The sequence below is a fragment of the Macaca fascicularis genome, chromosome 2 (genome assembly GCF_037993035.2).
Source record: "Macaca fascicularis isolate 582-1 chromosome 2, T2T-MFA8v1.1".
Taxonomy (NCBI): Eukaryota; Metazoa; Chordata; class Mammalia; order Primates; family Cercopithecidae; genus Macaca; species Macaca fascicularis.
In genome coordinates, this window is record NC_088376.1 from 156,488,096 (window position 1) to 156,501,254 (window position 13,159).

At 46.8% G+C, this 13,159-nt stretch overlaps 1 protein-coding gene across 17 annotated transcripts in view; it reads right to left on the minus strand.

Moving 5' to 3' along the window:
- CHCHD6 (coiled-coil-helix-coiled-coil-helix domain containing 6) overlaps nucleotides 1-13,159 on the minus strand; it is a 238,431-nt gene that overhangs the window by 14,485 nt on the left and 210,787 nt on the right. For 11 of the 17 annotated variants that reach the window (XM_015446310.3, XM_074033221.1, XM_074033218.1 and 8 more), the window contains one exon: nucleotides 3,132-3,328. The exons of the other annotated variants lie outside the window; for them this stretch is intronic. In XM_015446310.3, the coding sequence (XP_015301796.2) occupies nucleotides 3,132-3,328 (197 nt within the window). The remainder of the gene's footprint in view (nucleotides 1-3,131; nucleotides 3,329-13,159) is intronic. 17 annotated transcript variants of the gene reach the window in all.

Genomic DNA, 13,159 nt, shown 5'->3' on the forward strand with positions numbered 1-13,159 from the left:
TGTCGTCTTAGAGTCACCTCTCTCCTGGAAACTTTCGCTCACCTTCTGGCTAATTCACTTTCCCCCTCAAGTCTCCCCTTGAGTCTACCCCTTTAGTCTCCCCATGTCTCCCGCCTCGAGTCTCCCTGAGTCTTCCCACTCAAGTGTCCCCACTCGAGTCTACCTGCTCAAGTCTCCCCTTGAGTCTCCCCACTCGAGTCTCCCCCAAGTCTCCCCACTTGAGTCTCCCCCGAGTCTCCCCGCTTGAGTCTCCCCCGAGTCTCCCTACTTGAGTTTCCCCCCGAGTCTCCCCACTTGAGTCTCCCCCATCAAGTCTCCCGCACACTGAGTCTCCCCCATCAAGTCTCCCCAACATCGAGTCTCCCACATTAAGTCTCCCCCACACCGAGTCTCCCCCTTCCGAGTCTCTTTCTTCAAGTCTCCCCGCTCCCAAGTTTCCCCTGAGTCTCCCACCTAGAGTCTCCCTGTTCCCGACTTCCCCCCTCCCAAGTCTCCCTATTTGAGTCTCCCCAAACCAAGTCTCCCTGCTCGAGTCTGCTCCTCCAGCCTGGCTCCTTGCTGACATCAACTAGAGGGATCTTTCTGACTCATGATGGGGTGGGTGCTCTGGCCCAAAGCTCCCCAGAGGATGGCGCCCCCGCAAGGCCTGCCCTTCCAGCTCTGTGCTTTGGCCTCAGCAATCCTGAAGGTCAGAGCTCCCAGAACCCAAGGCCTGGCCAGCTCCACTCAAGCACATAGCCAGTTCATGGTAAGCCAAAGTCCTCCTCACAAGAGCTGCCCGTGCCTGCTCTGCTGTCCTGAGCCTCCCTCCTGACTGTCCTCTTCTCCCCAGCCTTTTCCACAAACTCCATCGTACCAGCCTAAAACGCCCCCATAAAGACCTATGCTAAATGAATATCCTTCCTTCCTTCAACGGACAACTACTTACTAAGTGCCCATCCCATGGTGACAAGACTCACAAAAACTGAAACCTCTGCCCTGCCCTCAGGGACCCCTCTCACCCACCCACAGCCACAAGGCCTAGAGACAAGGCCAGCTCCACAGCGAGGCATTCTGGCCCCTCTAGGCCCCAGTCCTGAGAAGGTAAGTCTCCATCCTGCCTGATTGTCATCAACTGTCCCCACGTCTGGGGCCCCAGATTTCAGGAACACTCTCGACTCCGCCTCCAATCTGCCCCCATGTCTGTCTGCTAACTGCAACTTCCCCTGAAGGTCACCTGCCCCTCTTCCCACTGTCACACAGGTGCTGTGCGTCTGTGTAGTCCTATGTGGACAGGCCGCCAGCCCCGCCTCTCTGTCCCCTCTCATTGGGAGGAAGTGTTACTGACCCAAAGTCACTTCTGCTCTGTGGTCTCCCTGGCCTGCTCACCTGAGAGGGTCCCGTGTCATGGACCATCTGAGCACACTGCACCCAGTCATGTGGGGCACGCTGTCTCCCCACTAGACACAAGTGCCTGGAAGCCAGGAACCACAGCTTATTACCTCTGCTCTAAGGTCCTCACAGAATACTAAGCAGGAAGCAGATATTCTATAAATAAATTGAGGTAGGCAGAGCATCAATAATTAAGAGTCACTGGGGCTCCACCTTCTTCCAGCTTCTAGGGGCAGAGGCCGGATCTGACTGACACACTGGATGTGGACGTATGCAGTCTGACCTGGGGCCTTTGTAACCTGGTGGGCCGAGCCCTGGACCATGCACCCAGCCCCTGGCTGAACAGGCATCTGTCTGGGCCATGCCATGTCCTGCATTCTCACCTTCTCCTCGCTTCTGCTCCTGAACACAGCTCAGCGCCTACTGCCAGGTGTGTGAAAATTCTGAGTGAAAATTCTGTAACCTACCTCCTTCACCCATCCTCACTGTGGATCCAACTTATCAATTCTTCCTTTCATGCACTGTTTGGCATTATATCTAAGAGTCATCATCAAACCCAAGGACATCTATTTTCTCCTATATGTTATCTTCTGGGAATTTCACAGTTTTGCGTTTTACATTTCGGTCTATGGTCCATTCTGAATTAGTTTTCGTGAAGTTCACAGTTTTTTAAGCTGCCATAGTGTTTTATCAGCTGACAGCTCACTCATAACCTAAAAGGAAAAACAGATTCCTATAGGGCCTCCCAGAAGACCTGGGCCCCCATCTATGACCCCTTCCCCTCCCTCTACTGTCTTCCCCGAGCACATTCAGAAACTGGAGCTGCACAGAACACTGTGGTAAACCCTAAGTATTGCAAAGAAGAGCTCTCAGACACTGGGCCTCCTTCATTATGACAGCCCTACCTCACCACCCCATCATGGACACCAGAGGAGGCCAAAGAGGTCCTCCAGGACTCACCTCTCGCCATACCTCACATGTCACCCAGAAAAAAAGGGGGACTGTAGACCATGTGTTTTCAGGATAGAAAGCACCCAGAAAATGTGCCTCAACTTCTACTGCCACACCTTGGCTTTGAACCAGAACTGACTTCCCTTAGAACAACCACAGGGTCAGCTACCTGCTACTGGGGTCTGGTGAGACACCTGATACAACCTGAGCCCAGGCGAGGAGGCAAAACAAGGCAGAGGGAAAGTGGACACATCTCACAGCCGTGCAGAGGTGAAGGCACGCTCTGTTCCCATTTCCTAACTCCCATCAACCTGAAGTCACCAAAGGACTTTGAGTTGTTTTAAAAAAAAACAAAGAATGGAAGCCCTGTCCTTCAATTGTCCTTTTCCCTCCCAGCAGAAGTCACAGGGAGTGGGGTGGTAGTGGGGGTGTCACCAGGAGGTGGTGGCAGTGGCCTGCTTGCAGCTGAGGCAGCCAGTGAGGTCCGGGAGGGGATCTGGCAGGTGAAAAGGCAGCCAGCATGGTTGAGAGTACTGGTTACATTGAGACAAAAGTTCACTGATTGAGCAAATATATACCCTGTTGAAGAAAAGAGCCAAGTCTCATGCTCTATGAGAAGGGAGATTTACACATGGAAAAGGAGAGAGAGAGAGCCTTACAAAGAGCCTCTGCGTATTAGAACTGGAAGTTATCACTATGGACTTGTGAAATACTACCCCCCCACCACGCACAGATGGAAGTCCTCATGCATGCACTGTGGATATACATGCACACACATCTACATACACATGCACTTTGTGTGCACGCACCCGTGTTTCCCAGCTCTTCCCACTGAGAGCACCTAGAAGCAATGACACCTCCGTAGCAGGGAACACACCCGGAGCTCAGACCCCAGAGCGTGGTTTCTAGCAGCATCCTCCAACAGAAGGAATGTGGCTCCTGGGAGCAACGGCTGACTCCAGGGCTGGGGCAGAGAAAGGACAAGATGAGCCTGGAACACCTTGAGCTAGAAAGTAAAGAATGAAGAGACATGCCAAAGGAAGGAGAGTCAGTTTGAAGGGCAAAATCTATGGCATTTTGAATATTAAAATAAATTAAACTATAGATTATAGCCCAATGAATAAATGTGAGTCCTTGAATCCTTACTAATAACCAAATAAATGAATAGTTACATAACTAAAGAGAGAAGGGGAAACTCCTCCTTTAATATAATATCAATTCATAAATGTAGAAGAAATGATGGAAATAGATCATCACAATGTTCTCAATGGAAGTTAAGGCTGATGGGTGGAAGTTAGATGAGGATCAGGATACTGGCATAATACTGGAGTATCTCCCCCACAAAATACTAACCAAACACAAACGGGAAATAAGGCCTTCACAGCAGGGAGACCGTGGAGATACCAATGTGACCAGGTCTAGGTCAACATCACTAGTGGTAGGACAGGTGGCCATTTGAGCCTCCTGAAGGGATGCACCTCGACGAACATAGCACCAGTTTTGGGGTCTTCCTGCCAAGAATGCATGGCTTCAGTCTGGTTATGAGGAAACACCAGGTGGGCCCAGGCTGGGGCTCTCCCTAAGGATGAAAGCCCCGCACTTTCTTCAAGGCTGTCAGGGTGGAGAGAGACATGAAAGACTAAGGAACCGTTCCATATGAAGGAGCCGATGATGCGTGACAGATCCCTGGACCAGAAAGGAAAAGATGACAACGTTAGGGTAGCAGGCGAAGTGTGGTCTGTGGGCTGACAGTCCTGTTGAGTCAGTGCTGATTTCCTCATCGGCAGCAGCGTGAGGTGACCAAGGAGGAGGTATTCTTGGGAGGCCCACGGTGGATGGAAGTATTTAGGGGTAAGGAGTGAATGTCAGAAAAAGACAATGTTTTCATGTAGAAAGAAAAGGTGATGAAGCAAATTCTGCAACATGTAAAAAATCAGGGAATCCTGGTTAAGGAGATGCAGAAATCCTTTGCGGTATTTGTTCCTACAATCTTTCTATGGGTTTGAAATTATTTCAAAATAGACCAACAATGACAGCAATTTGAAAGGACTGGATGTACTCAAAAGGATGCACTTATCCCAAAAAAAGAGTCTATCTAGATTTTCTTTTCCTGGCTGGGAGTGGGGTTGGGAAAGTTTGACAAAGTACTTCTAAATTCAACCTCAAAAAAGAAAATGCAAAAAGATCATCAAGGCAGAAGAGCTTGCTCGGCCAGATATTTAATATTTTAAATAACCGTAGCTTCCTAATATGCCTTAAACATGTTTAAAACATGCAGAAGTGGCCTGGAAAAGAATCTAGAAATAGACTCAAATGTGTAAGAAGGAATTTAACATAAGATTAGGTGAAATTTTATATCAGTGCTAATGGGACAAAGGATACTTTGTTTGGAAAAAATAAAATGAAAGCAGATCTTTACTTTGTTCGCTTCTTACTCCTAAGTAAATCCTAGGGAGGTTATTTGGAACAACAATTTAATGGCAGAAAATAAAATCATACAAGTACTTGTCCTAATAATATGAGTGCATACGATTATAGACCTTCACTGGGGTGGAGAGGTCTTTGTAACATAATGTAAATTACAAATAGAAAAATGAGCAACAAAAATAAATTTGGTTCCTATCTCCACATCAACTTCCAAAAAGCAAAAGTTAAACAAAAGATTAACTAGAAAACAGTCACAAGAAAAATGATAAAAGATTAATAACGCCATTACACACAGACCTGTTAAAAATGAATAACAAGGAGAAAACTGGGAAAGGCTGTAAGTAAGCAACTCATAAAAAAAGAAAAACAAAGGGCCAATAATATAGGTAAGGGTTTTTACCCTCACTTAATACTTGAAGAAATGAGGAGTTTTAAAAGTGAGGGTATTTTTCTCCTTTGATAGCAGTAAAGATGCTTTGAAAAAATACTGCTGAAAATCCTGTGCTTCTTGGGAAGTCCTGGGAAAATGGAACATTCTCTAGCATTTTTGGACTGAAAATTGGCACATTTCTCTTCTGAAGGGTTAGCAGGTCAAATGTAAGCATTTAAACCTGTATGCATATGGTTTTTTTGGTGTGTGTATCCTTTGACCCAGAAACTCCCTCTAGAATAAATATATAAGCACACAAACACAAATAAGGCTGTCTGTCACAGTGCCGATTATATTGATAAAATATAGAAAACCACACAAGGATTCATCAGTAAGTGATTGGTTACATAAAATCCAGTGTAACCATATATGAGAATAATAGGATAATTAAAAATGAAGATCTAAATCTACATTTACTGATATACAAATATTGTGCACAGCATGTGGATGAGGGAAAATAGCACACACTGAGCCGTGTGTTGAACACAAACTCATGGTCTCATTTATGTGCAGCTGTGTGGCTGTGCTCCGTGAACATGGAGTGATGTCACCAAACCGAAGCAGGGAGAGATTCTGGATTTTTTAAAACTTTGTATTTTTCTGTATTGTTTGATTTCATTTTATAATATTCATGTATCATTTTTATAAATCAGAAGATGAAACTTCTTCCTTTTGAAAAACCTGGAAGATATGTATATACTCTGAATATTTTGCATCCCTCCTCATTTTAAGATGCTACAGTAAATAGCATATCAGAGAATGTGTGGACACTAAATGTATATACTGTAGATTTCTAGAACTATGCACAGTCCCAGGAGAGATTTAAAAGGTCCATTTTTACAGTGATGATATATATGCACACGCACATCATCTAATAATCACAGAAGATGAGGCCTGAGGGACAAGAAATGCAGAGTGAAGGAATGCCTGTATATCGTAGGAACTCAATGAATATTTGTTGACTGAGAAGGGGAGAATAAACGATGTCCTTATCTCTGAGATTCAAAAATAGAAGTCCCAATCAATTTGCTCAGATGGAGTGAGTGGAATATGTGTAAATTCTGGTGTATTTGTTAAAGAATCAGTCATTTTATTTTGGCGTCCCATCTTGTTCCTTGTCTGCTGAGGTATGTGAGAGATAAAATTCCTGTTTTCTACACTGTCACAAGTCACAGTTGTCAAAGCCAGTGGCTGCATGGCAGACGCCATCTAAAGGCATTCTTCTTTGCTCCTGGTGTACTGTGTTCCCCCACGTCCTCCTGTGCACACACAGGCACACACACAAACACACACAGGCTAAAAGACACAGCCTGAAACAGTAGGCTGAAATGTGCATGAAATCAGAGAGAAACAACATTTCCTGCACTTGGGTTTAAAAATAACCAACTGTACAGGGATAGGATGAGAAAGTTGTGGCTTTACAGACTTAATTCACTACTTCTAGAGTTATCTTCCTAAACCACACATCTGACCATGTCATTTCAAAGCTCAGACACTTCTGATGGCTTCCCAAGGCATCAAAATAAAGTCCAAACCCCTGGCACTCAAAACCCTACTGCTTGATCCTGTCCCAGCTGTGTTCCTTTGCCACAGCCTGGAGTGGTGGATTCTGGAGGCAGGCTGGCTTGAACTGGAACCTTACTCTCCTGCTCACTAGCTCCGTGACTTGGGCAAGTCTGTTGACTTCACTGACTCCCAATTTAATTATCTATAAAAACAGAGTCATAAATGAGATAACCTACACAAAGTGCTTCAAGGTTTGCCTGAACCACAGGAAGAGTCTGATAAATACAAGTGCCCTTCCACCTCTCTTTCTGTCCACAGAAGAATTAAAAAGAGTACCAAATAGCAAATGGAGCCAGGCTCTGGCCAACCGAAAATGAAGGACAAGCCCAACATGCAGGGAGCTTGGGGCGAAGATCGCTGCCGGTGGTAGGAACAGCTTCTTGGCAGTGGTAGCCTCCTGGGCCCTGGTGGCCTGTAGGCAGAGACCCCTGCATGGGGACCTGTGGGAGCCACACAGCCCCCTCAGTCCTGCGGGAGCCTACAGGGCCAGCTTTCCTGCTATGAATTGCTGTGATTACCCAGGGCATGGCCCCGGGATAAAGCATGTTCTCTTGAGTAAGCACAGGAACGTCTTATAGTTACTGGGACTTTCTCTGTTATGAGAGGCATTTCATTTTAAAACCTTATTGGCATCAGTCTTTTAATGTGGCTGATGGCATAAAAAAATTGAAATTTGGAAGAGTCTAAACTGGATGCTGGATGTTAACAGAGTCGACAGCAATAATAAATAAGAACAGCTACCATTTATCGAATCCTGATTACATGCCAGGCACTCTGCTTACTGCGTCACGTACACACTCCACAGCATCTAAACACCCAGCTCATTGCCTTGTTCTCGTATCACCATCTTACAGCTGAGAAGACAGACGAAGAGAGGCTCTGTAATTAGCCCTGTGGCACAGAATGAGCACACAGTGGGTCTGGAACTGGAACTCAGGCTGTTGTTCCCTCCAGCTGGCGCTCTGGCTATGGTGCCTGTGTGGCCACCTTGTTAAGCATCCTCCCACTCCCCTCTCCTTGCCCCCAGGCCAACAGTCACAAGCTAATGGAGCCTTGCCAATTTCCCTGATGGAAATGGATTCTGTCCTAGCCTGGACTTTCACAAATCAGAGAATGAGTACGGTGACCTGGATAAGAAGAGCTGTTTCTCAGGATTCCTGGGGTTGTGACTCGCTGCTGGCTGTCTGCGCAGCAAGATAATTTGTAGCTTGTCCTCCGCGCATAGCCTGGGAATCCCCCGTTTTCTTAGTCATGTGGCTTGGAGAAAAGGCATCCCTCAGGATTCTCAGGATCCTCACTTTGGGATCCTCACCTGGGCCTGGGCACTAGCAGTTATTGAAATCCCACTCCCCCGGGAGTAACCAAAAGAGCTCTGTAATACTATCTCCCCCCACACCCTCCAGCCCTCTAAAGCTCACATGCCTCTATTCTGCTCAGATTCTTACCAATACATGCCTGCTGTTGTCAGCCTGAGGATACAAAACCTACAGAGCCACCCAGCATCCTCCGGGACAGGCTCTGATGAGGGACCACTGACTCACAGAGCAAACCCATGCAGACAGGAAAGCCCGTGAACAGGCAGTGAGCATCTGTGAGGCATGGGATTTAATCTTCATAAAACCTCTGTAACAAAATACACTTATTTTACAAATGAAGACCCTCAGGTTTAAGCAGATAGAATGACTTGGCCCAGGTCACCCATCAGACTCCAAAACCCATGGACAGGCCAAGACCGGCACCGTCTGGCATCATCTTCCCCTAGCCTTCTCCGAGACAAGCCACACAGGCACCAATCCTGAGAGACGTACCAGGCTCAGATCCTAACACTCACTCCCCATCTCTCATCCAAATCTCTGTCTACATTTCACCACCCAGGCTGCTTCTTCCTGGTCCCTCAGAATCTTAGTCTCTCCAACTCAGCATGGAAGTGAAGCTCAATGCCAGCGTAGATGCTGCTGTACTCCAGCCAATAAAATGAATGGCCGTATGGCATGGTGGAAATCACAGTGGACCCAAGCCAGAACACTTGGATTTAGGTCCCTACTTGACTACTAACTGGCTTCTGACCTAGGCAAAGGCACTACATTTCACTTATGGCTTCCTCGTGTTTAAAATGGAGAAAGGAAAGGGTGTTATGCCAGAACAACACTGGTTGCCCAGCTCTCTACCCACATGACCTGGAGCAAATACCTCAGGGACACAAACCACTCCAGTGTAAGGCTGCACGCAAGGTGGTGGGATGCTAAGATGGGAGGCAGTAGGCCAGGGTGAAGGAGGGAAGGGACCAACAGTGCTATCCAACAGAAAGACTGCAAGCCACGTATAGAATTATCAGTTTTCTAGTAGCCACATTAAAAAGTAAAAAGAGGCCAGGTGCAGTGACTCAGATCACTTGAGGTCAGGAGTTCGAGACCAGCCTGGCCAACATGGTGAAACTGTCTCTAGTAAAATACAAAAAAAATAGCTGAGCGTGGTGGTGCACACCTGTAAACCCAGCTACTTCGGAGGCTGAGGTAGGAGAATCGCTTGAACCCGGGAGGTGGAGGTTGCAATGAGCTGAGATTGCGCCACTGCACTGCAGCCTGGGAAACAGAGTGAGACTCTGTCTCAAAAAAAAAAAAAAAAAAAAAGTAAAAAGAAACAGTTAAAATTAAGTTTAATAATGTATTTGACAAAATATAGAGAAATATTATTTCAACATAAAAAATTATAGGAGAGATTTTACTTTTTTTTTGGTACTAAGTCTTTGAAATCCAATATGCATTTTGCACTTACAGCATGTCTCAATTTGGGCGAGCCACACTTCAATAGCCATATGTGGCCAGTGTTGACAGGACGTGGCAGCCCAGGACTAACATTTCTGAGCCAAGCTCTGGCCTAGTATTCTATGAACATGATCTCATATTATCCTCTCCTCCACTCTGCAAGGGCAGCATCACCATGCCTCTACACAGATGAGGAACCAGAGTCAGCACAGTTGAGCCACTTGTCCCAGGATCTAGACTAGGAAGTCACAGGAGGATGTGAACCTAGGTTCACCTGGTTGAGAGGAAAGGCTGATCTAAGGTTATGAGAATTTCACAGCACAAGCTGGCTTCCCAGATGCAGGCACCTGTTAGGTTTGGGGATGCCCTGTACAATCCATTTTACATAGGTCAAGTACATACGTGCATTCCACAGGAGCGGCCAAGGTCTTTTCATTTATGGATTTCCCGGGCCATGAACCAGCAACTTCCTGCCACATCAGTCCCAAGCAAAAGCAGAAGCTGGGCTCTCCCTACCTAAACCCAGCATTGTTCTTCCCTCTTTCAAAATGCATGTTCATGCTGGTATTTTATCTCCTAAACAATTCTGTCTAATCCATGTTAGAGATTTGCTATGCTGTATAATCACCTTTTTGTAATTTTTCTTAATTCCTCAAGATGCATTTCTGTTACTTTTGAACAATTAAATGCAGTTTCATTAGTCACTTTTATTGTGCGGAAATTGTACATCTATGACTAGCCTCAAGCTTTGTATTATGAACACTGTTTTTCCCTTTATATCTTCAAACAGACTTTTGGCCTTTGCTTAAATAGGCATTTAGACTAAGCCGCACATGGTTTTGAGCTGATGTAGCAGGAATCTACATAGTAACAAAACCTGAGTGCCGAGCGCCTTTCTGTGACAATAGCTATCCCACTCGGCACTCACCAGCCCCAGAACTTTTCTGTGCTTCAACCATGCGATGCTGTCCTTGTCTATGGAACATCAGCCTGGGATTTAACCTGGTTATCACGTAAGCCTGGGCCTTCCAGACTAGTTATTCTGGGGCTCAGCTTGGTCAGGAGATGCTGCGTGTCCCAGGAGGGTCCACACTTCAAGATCATCTAAGCGATCAGGAGGGACACAGATGACACCTGCTCATCTGCAGGGAGGGAGACTCTCAAAAGGGAACACCACATCTGGGACACACTGAGCCCTCTGCCTCATGCCAGCCCTGCCACCCTGCTCACCACTACCTGACATTCAGGGCAGAAACATTTCCGAAGGCACTGGATGAGCATCCCAGGGGGCCAGAGACAGCAGGTGATTCGTGCTCACAAGTAAACCCTGGAACGAATGGCAAGATAGATGTTCTTTCCAAAATGATTCCCAACTCTGACTAGACGTGCCTTTAAAGTGGAACTGTTTCATAAAAACTGTCTTCTCGTCCAGAATTGATGTGACCATTTCCTCAGTCCTCCTTTATTTTAAAAATCCGTGTTTAATTCATATTTAGAAATCCATACCCATCTGAAGTAGGAGTTAATTTACATGACCCAGGAGATGACACAAAAGGTAAAAAGGCGGTGGGGGGAGGCTGGGCATGGTGGCTCACACCTGCAATACCAGCACTTTGGGAGGCCGAGGCGGGCAGATCATGAGGTCAGGAGATTGAGACCATCCTGGCTAACATGGTGAAACCCCATCTCTACTAAAAATACAAAAAAATTAGCCGGGTGTGGTGGCAGGCGCCTGTAGTCCCAGCTACTCGGGAGGCTGAAACAGGAGAATGGCGTGAACCCGGGATGCGGAGCTTGCAGTGAGCCGAGATTGCACCACTGCACTCCAACCTGGGCAACAGAGCGAGACTCTGTCTCAGGAAAAAAAAAAAAAAAGTGTGTGTGTGGGGTGCATTCCAAGTGTTCCCCAGCCCTGATGTCCTGTGGAGCCTGACAACATGCTTCATGACAGTGACACAGTACCCGGAACACTGCAGCACTGTCTCTCAGGACTAATGACCCCAGAGGCAGCTGTCATTAGCCAATTCACTAATTAGGGGCCTGTTTGTAGAGCTAATGGGAAGGGTAATCATTTGTTAGCTTAAGTAAAACTCCCAGGCATTCCTGACAACTGTTATCATAGAAAAGTCTGGAAGGCAATTCATCTATCTCTGTGAAATTCAAAGAACCCAGATAACCAGAGTCATCTTTTATAGCACAAACCTCCTTTAGGAATCTGCTGGTAGGAGCTTGTCTTTGACTCCTAATATATCCTCTCCAGCAGCAAATAAATATGTCTACACATAGACCGGGGGCTTTTCCATGCTTGTACTCCAGTGGCCTGACTTCTGTGAGCTCAATCCAGGTTCTCAGACCGTGAGCCCAGGGAAATACTCAACACCGAGGCCGCTGACAGGAGAAGAGTGCAGAATCCCAACACAGAACGGGCAAGCTTTCTGGTTACAGGCAGAGCGAGTGTGAGAGTGCGTGAATGCATGCATGTGTGAGAGAGACAGTATGTGTGGAGAAGGGGGTATTTTGATGCTGCAATCAGTTTTCATTGGCTTGTATGTTAAAGATAAACAGAAACATCAAATTTTCTAAAAGATGATTTTATTCGCTCCTTATAGAAGTTTTAAAAAACATGAAGTGTGAATGAAGAATTGATGTGGTTTGGATATTTCAGTCTCCAGATCTCATGTTGAAATGTGACTCCCCAGTGTTGGAGGTGGGTCTGGTGGGAGGTGTCTGGGTCATGGGGGTCGGGGTCCCTCATGAATGGCTTGGTGCCCTCCCCACAGTAATGAGCAAATAATGAGAGTTGATTATTTAGAAGAGCCTGGCATCTCTCTTGCTCTGTCTTTTGCCATGTGACACACTGGCTCCCTCTTTGCCTTCCTCCATAATTGTAAGCGTCCGGAGGCCTCCCCAGAAGCCGAGCAGATGCTGGTTTCAGGCCTGTACAGCCTGTAGAACCATGAGCCAAATAAACCTCTTTTCTTTATAAATTACCCAGCCTCAAGTATTCCTTTATAGCAATGCAAATGGATAATACAAGAATACTGAGATGAAATTTAACTTGCCACCAAAAGCTTCCTGAGCCATTCATTCATCTCACTCCTGGAAATGGTAGGAAATGAGGGTTTAGGACCCAGCCTACCAGAGAAGCCTTGGGGAACAAATGACCCTACAGCACGAGCGTAAGAGGAGGCTGTACTAGGCTTCGGAGGGGCAAGAAGAGGGGCCTACGAAAGCAGGTAGGGCTTCCATTCCAGAAGGGCCTTAGAGACTCTGTGGTCCAACTATGTCATGACATAGATGAAGAGATGAGGCTCACAGTGTGAGGGGACTTTTCAGAACTGTGGGTGAGTCCAGTAATAGCGCAGGCATGATCTCACTCTCCAGACACCACTCCCTCCCAAACCCCAAGCTCCCTCAGCAGTCACCCCACCCCAGAAGGACCATGCTCCTTTCAGAAGCAGTAAACAACAATCTTCAAATAGGGCAACCCAGGGCCCTCAGCCCAGTGGCAGCCAGGGCTGCTGCTAAATAACATCCAGAGAAGCCCCGCCTGCCCTGGGCCTGCTTAGCAAATGGACAAGGAGGCTCCAAGGGCCCTCTTGCACCCTTGCGCTGAGTGTGCCCAGCTGTGACAGCCCGATCTGGTCAC